The sequence below is a fragment of the Coregonus clupeaformis genome, unplaced genomic scaffold (assembly GCF_020615455.1).
Source record: "Coregonus clupeaformis isolate EN_2021a unplaced genomic scaffold, ASM2061545v1 scaf0307, whole genome shotgun sequence".
NCBI lineage: Eukaryota > Metazoa > Chordata > Actinopteri > Salmoniformes > Salmonidae > Coregonus > Coregonus clupeaformis.
This window is the reverse complement of record NW_025533762.1, coordinates 315,808-339,728: the sequence shown is the minus strand read 5'-3', so window position 1 is coordinate 339,728 and position 23,921 is coordinate 315,808. Positions and strand designations below refer to the sequence as shown.

The 23,921-nt window shown below is 39.6% G+C and overlaps 1 protein-coding gene across 4 annotated transcripts in view; it reads right to left on the bottom strand.

Moving 5' to 3' along the window:
• Positions 1–23,921, bottom strand: part of syt14a (synaptotagmin XIVa) — a 186,908-nt gene that overhangs the window by 40,032 nt on the left and 122,955 nt on the right. For all 4 annotated transcript variants that reach the window (XM_041848356.2, XM_041848358.2, XM_041848357.2 and 1 more), the window contains exon 5: positions 23,562–23,833. In XM_041848356.2, coding sequence (XP_041704290.1) covers positions 23,562–23,833 — 272 coding nt within the window. The remainder of the gene's footprint in view (positions 1–23,561; positions 23,834–23,921) is intronic.

Here is a 23,921-nt window from a genome sequence, read left to right as displayed (position 1 = left end):
TTTTAGTAAATGGGCTTGTAAGTAAGCATTTCACTGTAAGGTGAACCTGTTGTATTCGGCGCATGTGACAAATAAAATTTGATTTGATTTCATGTAAAGAAGCACAATGATTTTCAGCCCCTGAGCAGGTTAAATAATTTCATGTGTTGGATTTAGAACATTTCTGATCAGACATATGAGGATGAAACATTAAAATGTCTATGATTCACATATCATGTAAGGATATCTATTGAAATTATGCATTATATATTTATTTTTTCGAATACATAAATAATTAGGTAATGACTACAGATATGATACATTTCTGATAATATGTGGATTCGTTCATGCCTAAGCATAAAGGTTTAGATATTGTATGTCAATATGTTGACATATACCCTTTCCGGAGTTAGAATATTCTACAAGTATGTAAAAGGGGCAGGGGCGGTGTGTTCATTAGGGCGATATGGGCGACGCACTGCCAAACGGGAAAAGGAAGGTTTTTTTTTCTAATCAATTATATCACGGCAACAGTAGTTATCAGTGTTCTAATCTAGACGTCTGATCTGCCACTAAATGTCCAATCAGGCTAAAGTCGTGCTTCAAATGTCCCCGCCCGTTTTGGGGCGATTTCAGTCAGGTTGAAAATCGCCCAGAAGTCTCTCATAGCCTCTAATGTAAAATCAATTTTTTTCAAATATCAGAGCTTTCAATACAATCTCTATGGGTTTCTGAGGGCTTGCACTTACGCGCTTTCGTCATACGTAACATAACCATGAACGTAACTAAGAAAAGAGCGGGTAGCCTCATCAATCAATTCACTACTACTGTCAAAATGGCTAGCCTTCAGTGCAACTCGATTGTCTCTTTGAAAGAAGTTCCTTTTTGTCGGCGAACAAATCAAGATGAATTGGCAACGAAACAATTAGGACCTCCCAGACCAAATTTAATAATTCAACAGGTTTCTACTAAGCAGAGTCGTGAACACTGTCTACGAGAATCGAGACGACCTCATAGAATGTTTTGAAGCCATTCGGACGGGTTCATTGGGTTCATTTGACCAGCCCACCGTGAGAGAGGCATCTGGCTACGTGAGGATGCTACATGATGAAGATTTTATTTTTTTCCTGCGGCTTTTTCACAAAATCATGCCCCACGTCGACATTCTGTACCAGAAGCTACAGAAGAAGGACATCGATGCTGTCTTTATCAAACGTGCCCTTGACAGCTTCACAAGCAGTGTGCAGGCCATAAGGTAAGATTAAACAATATCATTCGATCTTTCTCAAAGCAGAGCTTTATTTGAAAATGTATGCATGAAAGGAGACTGCATTTGTGTTTGAAATTACATTATTCTCATTATATATGGCCAGTGGTGTAATCTAGCTTATTTTATATACTATGTGTATAAGCACAGTATACAGTGGTGCTCATAAGTGTATGAACACATTCTAAAGTTGACTAAAAAGAGGAATAAAAAAATAAAAAAATCATCTTTTGGAAATGGATCTTAATGACTTAATTAAAAAAGTTGGAAAATCCAACCTTTAAGGACACCAATTTTCTTTTCTTTTTTATTCCTCTTTTTAGTCAACTTTAGCATGGGATCATAAGCTTATGAGCACCACTGTATACTGTGCTGAACATCCAGGCTATGTGAGACACAAAGGCTAACTTAAACACTAAAGACTTTATGCATCCCTGCCCATTTTAAGTGGAACTGAAGTATTTGTACTATACATGGATACATTGCATATACCTGTGCATCACATAGACAACAGTACTGTACAAAGCCAACAAACACATTGGTCTGTTTGCCTTCAGGGACTCCTCTCAACAGCAGCTGCAAGAAGCAACAGGAGCCAAAAGACCCAGAACAGCTTTGAGAGAAGAGGAGAAGCAGAGGCTGTCTGAAGAGGTCTGCAACACCATCCTGGATCACACCAAAGAAAGGTTCTCTTTCTCTGGCCACCTTGTGAGTGCTACCTTACTGCAAGCAGACATGTTTGAAAGGTACTGCCATTCATTTCCTGATGAGGCTCTGAATGCCACTGTGAATGCATACCCCATGCTGAGCAAGGCAAAGCTCAAGACAGAACTATCTCTGATCTATGAGAATCCTGAATTCAAGGGATGCTGTGGTGCACTGGCACTGTACCAGGTTCTCATGAGCTACAACCTCCAGGAGACGTTCTCTGAGACTGTGACTCTGTTGAACATCCTCATAACTACTCCCATGACAACAGCTGGAAGCTGAGAGATGTTTCTCAACTTTGACACGAGTTAAGACATTCCTGCGAAATTCAATGGGCCAGGAACGTCTGAATGCACTGGCCATGCTTTCCATGGAGAGGGAACTAGTCCTCAGCATGCCTGATTTCAATGAGAAAGTCATTGAACGCTTTGCTGTATTGAAACAGAGAAGAGAACAGTTTCAGTACAAGTAATGTAGCCTCTCTCTCTCTTTGTCCCTCCCTGTCTGTCTCTTTAACACACACACGCCCAAATCAGTTCACAGTTGATGTTGTTTAAAATAGTTATTTTTCATTTAAAAAAAAGTTTTTAAAAAAATAATCTGTTCATGTTCATTTTTACAAATCTATACAATTGGCCAGAATATGGTTGTTCATATTTACAAATCTATACAATTGGCCAGAATATGGTTGTTCGTTTTTACAAAGCCATACAGATAGCTGTGTTTACCTTTTCTAGAAATTACTTTCAAATTCTGTTTTCAGGCAAAATGTCTATCACTGTTCATTTTCACAAATCTATACAAGAGGGCAGAATATGGAAGTCTATAAAAATGTCTTATTACCAATAACTTGCATCAATGTTTTCAGTAGCCTCTATCAAAAGCTCCTGCTTGCTTGTTGTGAATTATGCTCAGGTGCACATATTTCCAATTCAACCATGAGGCAAAACATGTGGTAAAAGCTCTTGTTGATCCTGCAATCTGAACAAATACCAAGATGCTGTATTTTCAGCTGATATTTCATTTGTTTATGGAAATGCATATTGTTTATGCAGTGTTGAGGAATGTGAAAGAACACCCTTGATTATTTTTACTGTGATAACTTATTTTGATTTTGTAAGCCAACACTTTTGAGATCAGTCAATAAATGCTTCTGGTATTGACTTATATGCTGCCCCTGTCTTCATGTTGTTGCTGGACATATCTTTTTAAAAATGTGTGTAGGTCACCTAAATCATCAGAAAAATTGCCCCCCCTGAGAATTTTTTCAGGAGCCGCCACTGAAAAGGGGTGCATGCGCATCAGGTGCATGTCTTGAACGTATCTCACCCCAGGTATATCCCTGGACTCATATGGTAGCAGGGAGATTTCAGAGGTCCGGAATGGATGCATGTAGAAACTGTCCCATTACGGAGAATATCCTAGCGCAATTGTATATATATATATTACTATGTAATAGTGAAATTAAGGACATGTGCATCTGTAGCATGTCTACTCCTTATATCTAATAAAATGTCAGATATCTGTAAATATATAGATAAAGATATTCCCTCATATTTAACCTTTTCGTGTCTGAAATATGAGACATTTGGGATTATAACAAATACCGCTTTGATGTCATACAAGCAAACCACACACCCGTGTGTGCACTTCACATTTCCATATTTAAAAACTCAAGTCATTTACAGTATCAACGTTTATGATGTTTAGTTCACAGTTACAAAGATCACGTGTGTCATACCCTGGGTTGTCCTGAACAGAATGAGCCTATTTTTGTCGTATTGTGGAGAAAATCAGCCGTGGAACACACACTTGAATGCACAATTCCATTCTATGCGCACCAAAATTGCAACGTTTGACTTGTGAAAACAAGTCCCAAACAAGTGCCTTGTGAAAGCCTGACACTGTATGATCAAATTGGCAACAGAATAAGCTTTCAGATCATGCCGACCTGACCCAGATTGCGATTTATAATGGAACGTTTATGGATTGCGTAAACAACAACAGTGTTGGTGTGATGGTGGGGACGCAGGGCTGTGTTCCAAACAAAAAACTAAAATTGTGCTTGCTTCAGTTCCTCAACGGCAAAGCTAGGAGAGTTTAAAAAAAGCACCTTATAGTAGCAACGCGCATGCCCCGCCCACCTGAGAATCTGTCTTTTTCAGACATCTATTTCCTGTGTTTGAGGGGTGAAAAATCCACTTGTCACTTAAATCTCGCTAGATGGATTGCTTTAATTTTACTCCTGTGACTCTTTCCTACTCCTGTGACTCTTTCCTACACCCCGGGTAATGGCTGAACTTGACTTAATGTAATACATTGTCTTTCCATTGCATCTATAAGAATATTAAAGCTTTGTCAGGGATTTAACACATCATCACGACATCACAAGAAAGAGAAGAAAGACAAGCATATTTTGATGGGTGTTCATTTTTTTTGGAATTGAAAAAAGTAATAACTTAATACAGATGAAATGTTTACAAATTAGATGCGCTGAAATGAAAGCAACTTCTGAAAATGTACACTCGGATTATAGGATTATGTCTGATCTCGCAAACAATGTAAAGTACACTACATGACCAAAAGTATGTGGACACTGCTCGTCGAACATCTCATTCCAAAATCATGGGCATTAATATGGAGTTGGTCCCTGCTATAAACAGCCTCCACTCTTCTGGTAAGGCTTTCCACTAGATGTTGGAACATTGCTGCGGGGACTTGCTTCCATTCAGCCACAAGAGCATCAGTGAGGTCGGGCACTGATGTTGGGCGATTAGGCCTAGCTCGCAATCGCTGTTCCGATTCATCCCAAAGGTCTTCGATGGGGTTGAGGTCAGGGCTCTATGCAGGCCAGTCAAGTTCTTCCACACCGATCTTGACAAACCATTTCTGTATGGACCTCACTTTGTGCACGGGGGCATTGTCATGCTGAAACAGGAAAGGGCCTTCCCCAAACTGTTGCCACAAAGTTGGAAGCACAGAATCGTCTAGAATGTCATTGTATGGTGTAGCGTTAAGATTTCCCTTCACTGGAACTAAGGGGCCTAGCCTGAACCATGAAAAACAGCCCCAGACCATTATTCTTCTACCACCAAATGTTACAGTTGGCACTATGCATTCGGGCAGGTAGCGTTCTCCTGGCATCCGCCAAGCCCAGATTCGTCCGTTGGACTGCCAGATGGTGAAGCGTGATTCATCACTCCAGAGAACGCGTTTCCACTGCTCCAGAGTCCAATGGAGGCGAGCTTTACACCACTCCTTGGCATTGCGCATGGTGGTTTTAGGCATTTGTGCGGCTGCCAAGAGTGTGCAAAGCTGTCATCAAGGCAAAGGGTGGCTATTTGAAGAATCTCAAATATAAAATATATTTTGATTTGTTTAACACTTTTTTGGTTACTACATGATTCCATATGTGTTATTTCATAGTTCTGATGTCTTCACTATTATTCTACAATGTAAAAGATAGTAAAAAAAAAAAAAGGAAAACCTTTGACTGAGTAGGTGTGTCCAAACTTTTGACTGGTAGTGTATATACAGCTCTGGAAAAAATTGAGAGACCACTGCAAAATTATCAATTTCTCTGGTTTTACTATTTATAGGTATGTGTTTGGGTAAAAATAACATTTTTGTTTTATTCTATAAACTACTGACAACATTTCTCCCAAATTCCAAATAAAACTATTGTTATTTAGAGCATTTATTTGCAGAAAATGACAACTGGTCAAAATAACAAAAAATATGCAGTGTTGTCAGACCTCGAATAATGCAAAGAAAATAAGTTAATGTTCATTTTTAAACAACACAATACTAATGTTTTAACTAAGGAAGAGTTCAGAAATCAATATTTGGTGGAATAACCCTGATTTTCAGTCACAGCTTTGATGCGTCTTGGCATGCTCTCCACCAGTCTTTCACATTGATGTTGGGTGACTTTATGCCACTCCTGGCGCAAAAATTCAAAAAGAATTCAAGCAGCTCAGCTTTGTTTGAAGGCTTGTGACCATCCATCTTCCTCTTGATCACATTCCAGAAGTTTTCAATGGGGTTCAGGTCTGGAGATTGGGCTGGCCATGACAGGGTCTTGATCTGGTGGTCCTCTTTCCACACCTCGATTGACCTGGCTGTGTGGCATGGCGCATTGTCCTGCTGGAAACAATCCTCAGAGTTGGGGAACAATGTCAGAGCAAAAGGAAGCAAGTTTTCTTCCAGGACAACCTTGTACGTGGCTTGATTCATGCGTCCTTCACAAAGACAAATCTGCCCGATTCCAGCCTTGCTGAAGCACCCCCAGATCATAACCGATCCTCCACCAACTTTCACATTGGGTGCGAGACACTGTGGCTTGTAGGCCTCTCCAGGTCTCCGTCTAACCATTAGACGACCAGGTGTTGGGCAAAGCTGAAAATTTGACTCATCAGAGAAGATGACCTTATTCCAGTCCTCTACGGTCCAATCCTTATGGTCTTTTGCAAACCTCAGTCTGGCTCTTCTTTGCTTCTTATTGATGAAGGGCTTTTTTCTAGCTTTGCACGACTTCAACCCTGCCCCTAGGAGCCTGTTTCGAACCGTCCTCACCGTGCATTTCACCCCAGCTGCCATTTGCCATTATTTTTGTAGGTCACGTGATGTCATCCTACGGTTGTTGAGTGACATTCGAATGAGTTGGCGTTCATCCCGGTCAGTAGAGTCGTTTTCGCAATCTGCCGGTCTGTAGCTTTGTTGTCCCCAATGTCTGCTGCTTGACCTTGTTCTTATGAACCACCGTATTTGAAATGTTAAGGATGGAAGCAACCTGACGCTCACTGTATCCCTCTGCCAGTAAAGCCATAATTGAACCCTTCTTTTCCTCACTCAAAACTTTCCCTTTCAACTCTTTTGGCATGGTCAATAGTTATTTTTTGATTAATATTACATTTGAGGTACTATTAGCACTGTTTTTGCCATCCAGCTGGTCCTATTGCAAGAGGATAGTGATGACCACAGCAGTGGTTTTTATACTTTTCGTTGTTACATAAGATTTGGTTCAGGTGATCACCTAATCAGTACCTAATTCAGTAGAATGAGGTGTGCCTGTGTTGGAATTCAACAGACACTGGAATGGAATGGCTGTCATACATGTAGAGATGCTGATTTAAGAAACATTTGCAGTGGTCTCTTAATTTTTTCCACAGCTGTATATATATATATATATATATATATATATACATACAGTGCCTTCAGAAAGTATTCACACCCCTTGACTTTTTCCACATTTTGTTGTGTTACATCCTGAACTTAAAATGTATTATATTGTGTCACTAGCCTAGTTCACACAATACCCTATAATGTCAAAGTGGAATTATGTTTTTAGGAATTTTCCTAATTGGTTAAAAATGTAATGCTGAAATGTCTTGAGTCAGTAAGTATTCAACCCATTTGTAATGGCAAGGGTAAATAAGTTCAGGAGTAAATATTTGCTTAAAAGTCACATAATAAGTTGCATGGACTCTGTGTGCAATAATAATTGAAATGGTGTCGGAGGGGATGGCTGCCGTTTTATGGGCTCCTAACCAATTGCGCTATTGTGTGTGTTTTTTCACGTTATTTGTAAATTATTTTGTGCATAATGTTTCTGCCACAGTCTCTTATGACCGAAAAGAGCTTCTAGATATCAGGACCGCGATTACTCACATCGTACTGTCTCCTGAGTGGCGCAGTGGTCTAAGGCACTGCTTTGCAGTGCTAACTGTGCCACTAGAGATCCTGGTTCGAATCCAGGCTCTGTCGCAGCCGACCGCGACCGGGAGACTCATGGGCAGCGCACAATTGGCCTAGCGTTGTCCAGGGTAGGGGAGGGAATGGTCGGCAGGGATGTAGTTCAGTTGATAGAGCATGGCGTTTGCAACGCCAGGGTTGTGGGTTCGATTCCCACGGGGGACCAGTATGAAAAAAATATAAAAAAACAAATATTCACTAACTGTAAGTCGCTCTGGATAAGAGCGTCTGCTAAATGACTAAAATGTACTGGACAAAGATTTTTTTCTTTAATGATTCGGACGTGAAAGATTTACTTCAGACACCTGACAAGGCCCACATCCCCGTCATTCGCATGAAGAAGAGACGGAGATATTGAGGACGTAGGTTGGGGTGCCTTGTAAGGATCTGACGGCGAGTGGGTAATCTGCCTCTACCATCAGTCCTATTAGCCAACATACAATCATTGGATAATAAAATGGACGAGCTACGATTAAGACTATCCTACCAACGGGACATTAAAAATGGTAATATCTTATGTTTTACTGAGTTTTGGCTGAAAGTCGACATGGATAACATACAGCTGGCAGGGTTTTCGGTGCATCGACAAGATAGAACAGCTGCCTCCGGTAAGACAAGGGGTGGCGGTCTGTGTATATTTGTAAATAACAGCTGGTGCACGATTAAGGAAGTCTCGAGGTTTTGCTCGCCTGAGGTAGAGTATCTCATGATAAGCTGTAGACCACACTATTTGCCAAGAGAGTTTTCATCTATATTTTTCGTAGCTGTCTATTTAACACCACAAACCGATGCTGGCACTAAGACCACACTCAACGAGCTGTATAAGGCCATAAGCAAACATGAAAATGCTCATCCAGAGGTGGCGCTCCTAGTGGCCAGGGACTTTAATGTAGGGAAACTTAAATCTGTTATACCTCATTTCTACCAGCATGTTAAATGTGCAACCAGAGGAAAAACTCTAGACCACCTTTACTCCACACACAGAGACGCGAACAAAGCTCTAATAGTGTTTATCATGATTTTTGAATGACTACCTCATCTCTGTACTCCACACATAACAATTTTTGTAAGGTCCCTCAGTTGAGCAGTGAATTGTAAACACATATTCAACCACAAAGACCAGGGAGGTTTTCCAATGCCTCACAAAAATTGGCACCTATTGGTAGATTGGTATAAATAAAAAAAAAAGCAGACATTGAATATTCCTTTGAGCATGGTACTTACACTTTGGATGTGCGTAACGACACACAGTTACTACAAAGTTAAATGCACCTTTAACCTTTTCACATGTGAGTTCCAAATATATCTAACGGTCGCCCCAGCATGAGTTGTTTTAGGCACGTGACGTCAGAATGCACTCACTGTTCCAAAATGTGATTGTATAGGCTATGTTTCAACTTGTCAATTTCAAATTACAAATAGTAATTGCTATTAGCTAATTCATATTGGGGTTTTTGACATCCGAGAGTGATCTAAATATGCTTGTGTTACGTCAATCTTTCCTCAGTTAGCGCTTGGACTGATGTAGCCTACATTTTCCCATTTGGATGATTGTGTATGCTGTCGCTACTTCTTTGAATGTCTGAACATTGCATCCAAAAAATAAACTGGTCACATTCAGGACATAACTTTGTAAGGACTGTGTTTGTGCAAAAATGTTTCTGTGAAAAAACAGCGTGGCTAGGTCAAATGCTGACTGTTGCGTCAATCGAAACTGGACGTTCTAAATAAGCATTCTAATCATACCGTACGCTGCATGGACCACTGTAGAATGATCACACCCATTTGTTGGTACGTGTGAAAAGGTTAAGCAGGACAATAACCTAAAACACAAGGGCAAATATAAACTGGAGTTGCTTACCAAGACGACATTGAATGTTTCTGATTGGCCGAGTTACAGTTTTGACTTAAATCGGCTTAAAAATCTATCTCACGACTTGAAAATGGCTGTCTAGCAATGATCAACAACCAACTTGACAGAGCATGAAGAATTTTTAAAAGAATAATGTGCAAATATTGTACAATCCATGTGTGCAAAGCTCTTAGAGACTTACCCAGAAAGACTCACACCTGGAATCACTGCCAAAGGTGTAAATACATACAGTATGTAAATGAGATATTGCTGTATTTAATTTTCAATACATTTGCTAAAATTTCAAAAAACTTGTTTTCACTTTGTCACTATAGGGTATTGTGTTTATATGAGTGAGAAATTTTTTTTTATTCCATTTTGAATTCAGGCTGTAACAAAATGTAACAAATTGTTAAATAAGTTAAGGGGTATGAATACTTGCTGAAGGCACTGTATCTGTTATTTTGAATTCTATAAGGTGATCAAAAGTATTTTATATATTGTATAGATCAATAAAAACAAAGAAGGCTATTAAAAAATGTTTATTTTATTTCATTTTTATATATAATATGTGTCCCTAAGTTTTATGGCATTGATGTTACCTCCTTGAAAATCACTCACTACAAAGATATACACTGAGTGTACAAAACATTAACCTGCTCATTCCATGACATAGACTGACCAGGTGAAGGCTATGATCCCTTATTGATGTCACTTGTTAAATCCACTTCAATCAGTGTAGATGAAGGGGAGGAGACAGGTTAAAGAAGGATTTTTAAGCCTTGAGACAATTGAGACATGGATTGTGTACGTGTGCCATTCAGAGGGTGAATGGGCAAGACAAAAGATTTAAGTGCCTTTGGATGGAGTATGGTAGTAGGTGCCAGGCTCACCGGTTTGTGTCAAGAACTGCAACCCTGCTGGGTTTTTCACGCTCAACAGTTTCCCGTGTGTATAAAGACTGGTCCACCACCCAAAGGACATCCAGCCAACTTCACACAATTGTCGGAAGCATTGGAGTCAACATGGGCCAGCATCCCTGTGGAACGCTTTCGAAACCTTGTAGAGTCCATGCCCCTAAATATTGAGGCTGTTCTGATGGTAAAAGGGGGGGTGCAACTCAATATTAGGAGAGAGTTCTTAATGTTTTGTATTCTCAGTGTACCTTGAGCATTCCCTCTAGTGGCAAACTGTTATTTGGGAGGGGTTTACATTATATTTTAGACATTTTACATTTTAGTCATTTATCAGACGCTCTTTTCCAGAGAGACTTACAATTAGTGCATTCATCTTAAGATAGTTAGGTGAGACAACAACATATCAAGTACACTTTCCCTCAACAAAGTACTGTATTTATCAGCAAAGTCAGTGCTAGTTGGAAAAGAAAGGTCGGAGGCGCCTTGAAAGTTATTTAAGATACTCTTCAAAGAGGTAGGGTTTCAGACGTTTATTGTGGACCACCCCTCCCAAATCACACCGTTTACGTATGTCATAAATTTGAGGTTTCCATTGATACTTTGGTGTGTCTAAATCCAATGTGGCACTAGGTGTTATCAATTTCAATCAAGGGTATTTACATTGTGAGCAAAATGATCAATTAGACCACTTAAGACTTGAGCATCTGTGGCCTCAATTTCAGAAAATCCAAATGTACCCAAAATGTATTATTGGTGTTACTACTCCTGATAGGTACATTTTAAACATTCTCACACCTACCTTTTTAAACTCCAGAATACTCAAACTCCTCTTGTTATAATGTAAACACTGAGGTAAACACTAATGCTCAGGCACTATTTAAAAGAAAGCAGGGTTCCTCAGAGGAAAAGGGTTATTGGTAGAAACCCTATCCCTCTGCAAAGAGACACCATACTAGTGGTAGTCATCGCTCCTGCTCGAGAGTCTACACATTCTGAGTCATGCGATACAACGTCTTCATCTCAATGTCTTCTTCTCTGACGAGCTCTCATTGACTATTTGTACGAGTTTGTACTTGCCAAAGTGTCAAATCGTGACACCTCTGAAGTTCAGAAGCAATGCTATTCAAAATGTATTGGCTAGATATTTCAACTCTGTATGGCAATTGTGAATTAAGATCAACTTTAATACTGCAGATAGATTGTGAGTTCTATCAATGTAATTGTTTGCATAATGTCCAATCCCTCATTTATATATTTTTTGTTCTTATTCTTTTATATTATTTTCCTATATTATTTTCCCCTAACGCTACTTCCCCTCCCCTAATTGGAGTAAATTAATGGACTACAATACTTAGGCTTCTTCTTCCAGCTTATACATACTTATACATACCCAAACCCAACACCTCCTTTGGCCGCCATTCCTTCCAGTTCTCTGCTGCCAATGACTGGAACGAATTGCAAAAATCTCTGAAGCTGGAGACTCTTATCTCCCTCACTAACTCTATGCATCAGTTGTCAGAGCACCTTACCGATCACTGCACCTGTACACAGCACATCTGAAATTAGCCCATCCAACTACCTCATCCCCATATTGTTATTTATTTTGCTCATTTGCACCCCAGTATCTCTATTTGCACATCATCTCTTGCACATCTATCATTCCACTGCTTTGCTTGATCTTGGCCAGGTCGCCGTTGTAAATGAGAACTTGTTCTCAACTGGCTTACCTGGTTAAATAAAGGTGAAATAAAAAATAAAAAAATAAAACATATATACATTTTACGGATACGGTAGAGGGTACACGGACACGGTACATTTTACATGAGTTCTCTTTTTTTGTCCTCCTTTTTTTAATCCCACGCTACAGCTACCCTCAACCCCTCCCATCTATCGCTAAAAAACATCCAGTCTTGACTTCTACTTGCCATATATGTTTCAACTGTGCTGTGATGCTTCACAAAAGTTCTGAACCTTTCTATTCTCATAGTTTCCACAGATTCTAAATTAAAGATGAACACCTTTACTAAAAGTACTACTATATTATTGATCGACTGACCATGGCTTTTCAAGTCACCCAGCAGTGTTATTTGCAAAGATAGCTTTAAGTAAATGTTGTGATTTTTCAGCCATTCCTGAACCTGCGACCAAAAACGAGCTACATGTGGGCTGTACCAAAATAAGTGATCTAATGATTAGTAAATAGTTCATTCATCGTGTATTAATCATTACTCCATTCATAATATGTTTAATATTGGTCCTTATAAACCATTTACTAATCATTAGTTAAGTATTTAAAGTAATCCTTCTACCCCCAAAAAAAAAAATTTGTAAATGTATTTAAGTCTCACCCTGTTTCCATAAGGTTGAGATAGGAGGCATATGATAGAGCTAATACTATAGATTGTGAACTATTGCCCTATAACACTGTTTTATAGCTTCACTGTTCTATATCATTATATTCTCTTGATGTTTTGCATCATGATATTCACTTGAGTATGAATGAGTCGCTTATTCTTAAAAGCTCCAGCTGAAATGTCATTATCAGATGTATAAAAGGAGGCGGAATAATAGTAGTAATAATAATAATAATAAGAGTATGCATAGTGTGACTATAAGTCAGAGGCCTTAAGTCTCGGAGGTGTAAACTTACAAATCAACAGAGAATATGAATCATGTTTTCTTCTCTGTTAATTTATAAGTAATTTCAAAGTTGATATAATGTTGAACAGTATGGAGTTACTATTGAAAAAAGAGGGACTGTTGGGTTCTAACTTGAAATATACTTATTCATGTTACCATACTCTAACTTATTGATTACTTTACATGTATAAGGAATGTATACATTACTGGTCAAAAGTTTTAGAACACCTACTCATTCAAGGGTTTTTCTTTATTTTTACTATTTTCTACATTATAGAAAAATAGTGAAGACATAAAAACTATGAACTAACACATATGGAATCATGTAGTAACCCAAAAAGTGTTAAACAAATCAAAATATATTTTATATTTGAGATTCTTCAAATAGCCACCCTTTGCCATGATGACAGCTTTGCACACTCTTGGCATTCTCTCAACCAGCATCACCTGAAATGCTTTTCCAACAGTCTTGAAGGAGTTCCCACATATGCTGAGCACTTGTTGGCTGCTTTTTCTTCACTCTGCGGTCCGACTCATCCCAAACCATCTCAATTAGGTTGAGGTCGGGTGATTGTGGAGGCCAGGTCATCTGATGCAGCACTCCATCACTCTCCTTCTTGGTCAAATAGCCATTACACAGCCTGGAGGTGTGTTGGGTCATTGTCCTGTTGAAAAACAAATGATAGTCCCACTAAGCCCAAACCCGATGGGATGGCGTATCACTGCAGAATACTGTGGTAGCCATGCTGGTTAAGTGTGCCTTGAATTCTAAATAAATCACAGACAGTGTGACCAGCAAAGCACCGCCACACCATAACACATTTTTACATTTTAGTTATTTAGCAGACACTCTTATCCAGAGCGACTTACAGTTAATGAGTGCATACATTTTTCATACTGGCCCCCCGTGGGAAACGAACCCACAACCCAGGCGTTGCAAACGCCATGCTCTACCAACTGAGCTACACGGGGCCACACCATAACACCACCTCCTCATTGCTTTACGCTGGGAAATACACATGCGGAGATCATCCGTTCACCCACACCGCGTCTCACAAAGATATGGCGGTTGGAACCAAAAATCTCCAATTTGGACTCCAGACCAAAAGGACACATTTCCACCGGTCTAATGTCCATTGCTCGTGTTTCTTTGCCCAAGCAAGTCTCTTCTTCTTATTGGTGTCCTTTAGTAGTGGTTTCTTTGCAGCAATTCGATCATGAAGGCCTGATTCACACAGACTCCTCTGAACAGTTGATGTTGAGATGTGTCAGTTACTTGAACTCTGTGAAGCATTTATTTGGGCTGCAATTTCTGAGGCTGGTAACTCTAATGAACTTATCCTCTGCAGCAGAGGTAACTCTGGGTCTTCCATTCCTATGACGGTCCTCATGAGAACCAGTTTCATCAGAGCGCTTGATGGTTTTTGCGACTGCACTTGAAGAAACTTTCAAAGTTCTTGAAATGTTCCGTATTGACTGACCTTCATGTCTTAAAGTAATGTCACAACACCTTGTCACAACACAACTGATTGTCTCAAACACATTAAGAAGGAAAGAAATTCCACAATTTAAACTTTTAAGAAGGCACACCTGTTAATTGAAATGCATTCCAGGTGACTACCTCATGAAGCTGGTTGAGAGAACGCCAAGTGTGCAAAGCTGTCATCAAGGCAAAGGGTAGCTATTTGAAGAATCTCAAATAGCCATTTACAACATTAACAATGTCTACACTGTATTTCTGATACATTTGATGTTATTTTAATGGACAAAAAAAAAGCTTTTCTTTCGAAAACAAGGACATTTCTAAGTGACCCCAAACTTTTGAACGGTAGTGTATAAAATAGTAAACATAAAGAAAAACCCTTGAATAAGTAGGTTTTCTAAAACTTTTGACCGGTAGTGTATGTTGGGGTCAATGGAGGGTGGATAAGAACTAGGTGTATGGAAAGTTACTGAGTGAAACAAGGGGGAGTGCAGAAAGTTTACATTCTGTCAAAACATGTTATTGTTAAATCTCATGGCTCCTAAGGAGTGAGGCAAAGAACAACAGCCAGGTTTCAGTCACTGATAAGGTAAGACAGTCGTGGACTAGGGAGGAGCGAGGAATTCGGCCCAAGGTCAGGTCAGATGAAGTGAGAAGGAATAGTCCTATCCCACACACATATATTTCCACACCCATGAAGGTTCTAGCATGAGGCAGGGCTGGACTACACCAGTGAGAGGAACCAATTAAGTCCTGACTAGCAACAGAGATGTTTTGGCTGTCTAGATGTGCAAGGACTTGACTCCGCCTAGTAGGATTGTATAAATATACAGTGGGGAGAACAAGTATTTGATACACTGCCGATTTTGCAGGTTTTCCTACTTACAAAGCATGTAGAGGTCTGTAATTTTTATCATAGGTACACTTCAACTGTGAGAGACGGAATCTTAAACAAAAATCCAGAAAATCACATTGTATGATTTTTAAGTAATTAATTTGCATTTTATTGCATGACATAAGTATTTGATACATCAGAAAAGCAGAACTTAATATTTGGTACAGAAATCTTTGTTTGCAATTACGGAGATAATACGTTTCCTGTAGGTCTTGACCAGGTTTGCACACACTGCAGCAGGGATTTTGGCCCACTCCTCCATACAGACCTTCTCCAGATACTTCAGGTTTCGGGGCTGTCGCTGGGCAATACAGACTTTCAGCTCCCTCCAAAGATGTTCTATTGGGTTCAGGTCTGGAGACTGTCTAGGCCACTCCAGGACCTTGAGATGCTTCTTACGGAGCCACTCCTTAGTTGCCCTGGCTGTGTGTTTCGGGTCGTTGTCATGCTGGAAGACCAAGCCACGACCCATCTTCAATGCTCTTACTGAGGAAAGGAGGTTGTTGGCCAAGATCTCGCGATACATGGCCCCATCCATCCTCCCCTCAATACGGTGCAGTCGTCTGTCCCCTTTGCAGAAAAGCATCCCCAAAGAATGATGTTTCCACCTCCATGTTTCACGGTTGGGATGGTGTTCTTGGGGTTGTACTCATCCTTCTTCATCCTCCAAACACGGCGAGTGGAGTTTAGACCAAAAAGCTCTATTTTTGTCTCATCAGACCACATGACCTTCTCCCATTCCTCCTCTGGATCATCCAGATGGTCATTGGCAAACTTCAGACGGGCCTGGACATGCGCTGGCTTGAGCAGGGGGACCTTGCGTGCGCTGCAGGATTTTAATCCATGACGGCGTAGTGTGTTACTAATGGTTTTCTTTGAGACTGTGGTCCCAGCTCTCTTCAGGTCATTGACCAGGTCCTGCCGTGTAGTTCTGGGCTGATCCCTCACCTACCTCATGATCAATGATGCCCCACGAGGTGAGATCTTGCATGGAGCCCCAGACCGAGGGTGATTGACCGTCATCTTGAACTTCTTCCATTTTCTAATAATTGCACCAACAGTTGTTGCCTTCTCACCAAGCTGCTTGCCTATTGTCCTGTAGCCCATCCCAGCCTTGTGCAGGTCTACAATTTTATCCCTGATGTCCTTACACAGCTCTCTGGTCTTGAGTAACGAGTTCAAACAGGTGCAGTTAATACAGGCAATGAGTGGAGAACAGGAGGGCTTCTTAAAGAAAAACTAACAGGTCTTTGAGAGCCGGAATTCTTACTGGTTGGTAGGTGATCAAATACTTATGTCATGCAATAAAATGCAAATTAATTACTTAAAAACATACAATGTGATTTTCTGGATTTTTGTTTTAGATTCCGTCTCTCACAGTTGAAGTGTACCTATGATAAAAATTACAGACCTCTACATGCTTTGTAAGTAGGAAAACCTGCGAAATCGGCAGTGTATCAAATACTTGTTCTGCCCACTGTATGTGCTTGTTATAAACATGTCTTTGCAGCTGTATTATCCAGTGGGTGAATAAACTTGGTTTGAGCTTTTTCTAGCTAACCGTGAGTTTTTACTCTGTTTGTTCAAAACCTAACAATACTTCCAAAATCTTAGCTAGCAAGCTAGACAAGCAGTCATCACCATGAATCAAGTTGACAATCTACTGGGAAATCCTTTTCAATCCATGTCATATGAAGAGAAATTATAGATAAAACATATCGGTGCTCATCGGCCATTGGGACATAAACATTACACAACAAGTTGGAAATCGCAAATTCAACAATGAGTGGTTGGGAAGGAATCAATGGCTAACTGCAAGCGTTACAAAGCAATCACTAGCCAGCTATTCAGTGGAGAGGGTGTGTGGTCCAAGTCTGGGTTTAAGGATCTCTTTTCCAAGCTTAAAAGGATAAACATTCACATGCTACAACATGGGCCAGAAAAGGTTGAATACATTGGCCATGCTGCCAATACAGCATGACTTCTGCCGCGTTCAAAACAACTGGAAACTCGGAACTGGGAAATCTCAGACTTCAGTGAGTTCAAGCCAACTGGGAACTCGGATAAAAACGAGTTTAGACTGGGAAAATAAGTTTTGAATGGTCATCCAACTTGGAATTCCAATTCGTTAACTCTGGCCTCTTTCTAGAGCTCCGACTTGAAGATCACTGATGTCATGATTCGACCTTGTTTTTTTCCCCGAGTTCCCAGTTGTCTTCAATGCATCATAAATCCAGAGAATGCTAGACTTTGATGACAAAGTTTGATGACAAAGTGTGCCCACAAGAAGGACCGCAGTGCCACCTTCCTGTTCAAGAGAGCACAGCACAACAAGGTGAGTCCAAAAATGTATTGTACGCTGCTGCATAAATGATGTAATATGCCAGGGAGATGTGTATACTGTAGCTAAGAAAGTAATACGAAGTGGTATTGTGAAGTAAGCTGTTAGTAGCCCATGTGCATCAACCTAATAATTTGGTCCCTTTCCCCCTCATCACTTAGTCTACTGTTCTGACTTGGTGGTGCACATGCAGCCTATAGCCTGTTTTAGAGAAATGTCACCATCGAATATTCTGAGCTTTCATTGTCTGCTTATATGCCCCCTTTATTTATCCTACGGTTCTGACTTGGTGTACAGGGAAAATACTGTAAGAACAGCTCATGTTCTGAATTCTGTCGCTGTACATTTAAAAAGTTCTGAACAAATAGTAATATTGACTACGTCCGTCTTACCTCGTTCATTAATGCCTTAATTGCCTCTTATCCACTCTTCGTTCCCTTATGCCATAGTTTGTACATCTCAATTGTCAGTAGAAACCACATTAGTTTAACCTATACGGGATCGGTGTCCCGTATGCGGGACGGTTGAGCTAACGTGCGCTAATGTGATTAGCATGACTTGTAAGTAACAGCAAACGTTCCAGGACATAGACATGTCTTATATGGGCAGAAAGCTTAAATTCTTGTTAATCTAACTGCACTGTCCAATTTACAGTAGCTAATACAGTGAAAAAATACCATGCTATTGTTTGAGGAGAGTGCACAACAACAAAAAACGTATCACGGCAACTGGTTTGATACATTCACCTCTGAAGGTAAATAATGTACTTACATTCAGTAATCTTGCTCTGATTTGTCATCCTAAGGGTCCCAGAGATAAAATGTAGCATAGTTCTGTTTGATAAAATCAATTTTTATATTCAAATGTAGGAACTGGGTTCTACAGTTTGAACCCTTGCTGTCTCTGGCTCCACACCCACCACGCCCGGCCATCTAGATGTGTGAAAGTTAGTGCATAAGCTAATGATCCATCATGTATGACATTCCTGTGAGTGTGTAAACTTACATTTTGTATTACCATATCATTTTTGTATCCTCTCCATAGTTATGTACTTGAAAATGTATCAATTGACCAATTCGGCACATTTGGGCAGACTTGATACAAAATAGTCCAGTATTGCAATGCTTCACTGGGTCAATCTGAAACTTTGCACACACACTGCTACCATCTAGTGGCCAAAATCTAAATTGTGTCTTAACTGCAATATTAGATTGTGGCCTTTCTCTTGCATGTCAAAGATAAAAAATAATGTTTTTGTTTGTATTATCTTTTACCAGATCTAATGTGTTATAATCTCCTATATTAATTTCACATTTCCACAAACTTCAAAGTGTTCCCTTTCAAATGGTATCAAGAATATGCATATCCTTGCTTCAGGTCCAAAGCTACAGGCAGTTAGATTTGGGTATGTCATTTTAGGCGAAAACTGAAAAAAAAGGGTCAGATCCTTAAGGTTAAGCAATCAACCATCTCAGCTATGTTTTTTAAAAAGGCAGTAAATGAGGTTGAATGAACTGTTTTGCTGCCAGACAAGGCTCCGCTGATAGCCAGGTGGTAAGGATTCACTCCACAGTGCTGAAAATAAAGCTTTGCTGTTTGGACAGCTTTATGTAGGCCCTAACAGTTTGTGGGCACCATTTGTCACCGTTATAGTGCAAATATTGTATTGTTTAGTGTTGTGTTGTGTAGTGGCTTTGCTGGCATGCATCTAAAAACATTTTGTTGAGTTTGCCCCACTAAGATTTACATGCTAAAATCGCCACTGTAAACAACTTACGTAAATATTTCAGACAAACAATATATGGTTTTGCTCATGGGTGTGGGGAGGTGTGCCCTTTTGTGATTCCCATTATATGCCATACAGCCAACATTCATATATGGGAGAATTTATGGAAGTTTAGTTGAAGAGTTTCCAAAACGCTATATATCCATTTTCAGAAATATTGGTAAATTAGCTTTTATTGTTTAAAGAGATATTGAAAGAGATCAGTGTGTTTTTCCACTATCTAATCATAGCATGGGGTTGTTCAATGATAAACATACATTTGTTTAAAATCTATCACTTGATGGTTTCATTTCAGAGAGACAAAGGGCTCTATTTTAACAAACCTAACGCAATGGTAAATCTAAGCACAGGCGGTAGCGCTATAGTTTCAGGGGTGTGTCGGAAATATTTTAGCTATTTTCATTAACGCAATTATCGGGGAACTTGCTGGCGCGAAAAGGCTGGGTTTTGATTAATAACCAAGTTGTGGGTGTGTGGAGGCTGTCTGAAACTTTGCACACACACTGCTACCATTTAGTGGCCAAAATCTAAATTGCGCCTTAACTGCAATATTAGATTGTGGCCTTTCTCTTGCATTTCAAAGATAGAAAATAAAACGCACATGTTTTTGTTTGTATTATCTTTTACCAGATCTAATGTGTTATAATCTCCTACATTAATTTCACATTTCCACAAACTTCCAAGTGTTTCCTTTCAAATGGTATCAAGAATATGCATATCCTTGCTTCAGGTCCAAAGCTACAGGCAGTTAGATTTGGGTATGTCATTTTAGGCGAAAACGGAAGAAAAAAAGGTCAGATCCTTAAGGTTAAGCAATCAACCATCTCTGCTATGTTTTTTAAAAAGGCAGTAAATGAGGTTGAATGAACTGTTTCGCTGCCAGACAAGGCTCCGCTGATAGCCAGGTGGTAAGGATTCACTCCACGGTGCTGAAAAGAAAGCTTTGCTGTTTGGACAGCTTTATGTAGGCCCTAACAGTTTGTGGGCACCGTTTGTCACCATTATAGTCCAATTAATGTATTGTTTAGTGTTGTGTTGTGTTGTGTAGTGCCTTTGATGGCATGCATCTATAAACCTATTTTTTTAGTTTGCCCCACCAAGATTTACATGGTAAAATTGCCACTGGCCTTTATACTTTATAAATACTTGATAAATGTTTTGAGTGTAATTTCTCACAAAAAAGATGGTCATGCCATTGGTGGACATTCCAGCAGTACCTGTTGTTCCTTAACGTCTGAAAATAGCCTAGAACAGGGATGGGCATCTTCGATGGGGGCCAGGGCAACAAAAAAACGGAACTAATCATGAGGGGCAGCAGTGGCTTGTGGGCGTGCGTACCCACATCCATACCCACATTTATTTTTATTTTTATAATGTACATCCATAATGTATTTTTTACTACATACATTTTCCCTGACACCCAAAAGCACTACATTTTGAATGCTTAGCAGGACAGGAACATTTTCCAATTCACCACACTTATCAAGTAAACATCCCTGGTCAGCCCTACTGCCTCTGATCTTGCGGACTCACCAAACACACATGCTTCATTTGTAAATGATGTTGGAGTGTTGAAGTGTGCCCCTGGCAAGCAATCTGTAAATAAAATAAAAACAAGAAAATGGTGCCGTCTGGTTTGCTTAATATATTCTTAGAAGTTTAAGCCGTTGCGGAGGGGGGTTCTAAGCTGACATATGGAATTGTTTTAAGAAGGTCATACCATGGATCATTTAGCTATTTGATTTAGCATTTTAGGACCCCTTTATGTATTATAACAAAATATTTAATTTGGCCTTTACTACCATAGCCCATAGAAACGCATTGAATAACACTTTCATTAATGGCAGAAAAGACAATAAAAAAAATAATAAAAAGAGTGTGCAAACTGTCATCAAGGCAAAGGGTGGCTATTTGAAGAATCTCAAATATAAAATATATTTTGATATTTTTAACACTTTTTTGGTTACTACATGATTCCCTATGTGTTATTTCATAGTTCTGATGTCTTCACTATTTTTCTACAATGTAGAAAATGTAAAAATAAAGAAAAACCCTTGAATGAGTAGGTGTCCAAACTTTTGACTGGTACTATATATATTATTTTGGCACCCATTCATTTCTATGGGTTACCTTTAGACGAGTCGGAGAACACCATCGTGTTCGTGAGTCTCTCCTCTATCTACAGGGGGTCATATGAGTTTTTTCTAGGTCTAACCGTTCAGATGCTACAGACGTTTTTGTGAGAAGACACATTTTCGGGATGTCTCCTGGTCTGACAAACAGCGCCGTAGCTCTGCCACTTTCCACCGTAGATGCGGAAGGGTGACATAGGCGGATGCGGTGGATTGAGATGCAGCCCATGCAAAACAAACAGATATTTTTAGCTTAAACTGACAGATTGTGATGGGGAGTTTTTTATTATGTTACTTAGATTGATGCACCGGTGCGTCAACAGAGTCTAGGGGGATAAATATAAGGAATTTAAAATGATTTATACTTTTACTTTTGATACTTAAGTATATTTAAAACGAAATACTTTTAGACTTTTACTCAAGTAGTATTTTACTGTTGGGGGACTTTCACTTTTACTTGAGTCATTTTCTATTAAGGTATCTTTACTTTTAGTCAACTATGACAATTGGATAGTTTTTCCACCTCTGCTGCCAAGACACACTAAACGGACGAAAAATGTTATTTAACTCAGCATAGAGTGTGTCTAAAGTTATACATCACATTATTAAAACATTGTGACTGTTTTGGAATAAAATGTTCAGTATATTTAAACATATTCTGAATTGTGTGCTTATTGTTTAACCATTGATATATTATAGGGGCCATTTTAGACCTTCAGGAGCATCAGGTACTGCTGGAATGTCTATCAATGGCATGTCCATCTTTTTGTGAGACATTACACTGGTCACTCAAAACATTTTTGAAGTATTTATAAAGTATAAATAGCCTACACTTAATAGCCACACAAAAATACTTAACTAATGATTAGTAATTTCTGAATAAACCAAATTATTTACTAATCCATTATAAATGCTTTATTATGTGGAGTTATTCTAAAGTGCTACCCCAAACTTATTTTAGCATTAAAGCCTGCAGTGTGAACAAAGCTTAAGAGTGTAGGGGAAAACTTCACCCTGGAGTGTTGATTTACTCACCGCTCTGTTGGGATAAAAACTGAAGTCAGCGTCACTGTCTTCAGTGATATTGTGTATGCTTCCATGTGTTCTATCTCTCTATTCAGCCGAAGGACTCTTGTAGGTTCTAGATAGCACCGCTTTTTCTAAGCGTGTACAAGGCAAGAGGCTAATCTTGTCAACATTTAATTTCACACCGTTTTCACATTGCACGAGGGTGGAGAGAACTTTTGTGCACATGCACAGATGCTTCACAATATCTGTGACAAGATCAGCCTCTTGTTTGGCACTCTTTCTGTACTATCCTTATTTGAACCACTGTTTATGGTCACGCCATATCACTGAGTCTCAGTTTACACCTTTTTCTTTTATGTTAGTGTCTGATCTCATCTCTGATTCAGACATTTTACACCTTAATATGATAATCCCCAACATGCCTCACATCTTTCAAAAATAAAATATACTCCAAATACATGTTGAACAAATGGCTATATTATGTTTCATTCACTCTTTAATTTGAATTATTGGCATAAAAACTAAAGTGGTCATTTATCTTTGATGTAGCCTATATGTTTTATAAAAATGCGGCAAAACACATAGGAGTGGTTTCCTGGACACAGATTAAGCCTAGTCCTGGACTAAAAAGCTAACTGAACAGAGAATATCCATTGAAAATAATGTTGAGTCCAGGACTAGGCTTAATTTGTGTCCGGGAAACTGTTCCTCAGGAAAAACTCTTTCTCTAATATGTTACTGGTTACGTCTTTCCGGTATGGCCTGTGGTGTCTCTCACCTCTGGGCTGAGCACAGCTGTGCTGTCGCTGGGTACGTCCTCCTCATACCCCTTGTTTAGGTAACTCTCTGTCTCCTGGACATTGCTGGCATCGCTCGGACACTTGCCGTAGGAGTGATGGGGACTGTCGCTGGTTTGGGACAGGTTGCACTTGGCGTCGCCCAGGTCTGATGGTGTGTAGGACATCCGCGGGGAGCCGTCCTCGTCCTGGTACGGTGGTGGTTGAAGCTCATCCAGTGGGGGCGTTCGCCTCATCCTCTGGATGCAGTTTGCTGGTTGGGGGGGAAGGAGAAGAGATCATCAAACAAATCTTGTTTGGCAAATGTAATTTTTTTGGGGGGGAAACCTTAGAATATGTTT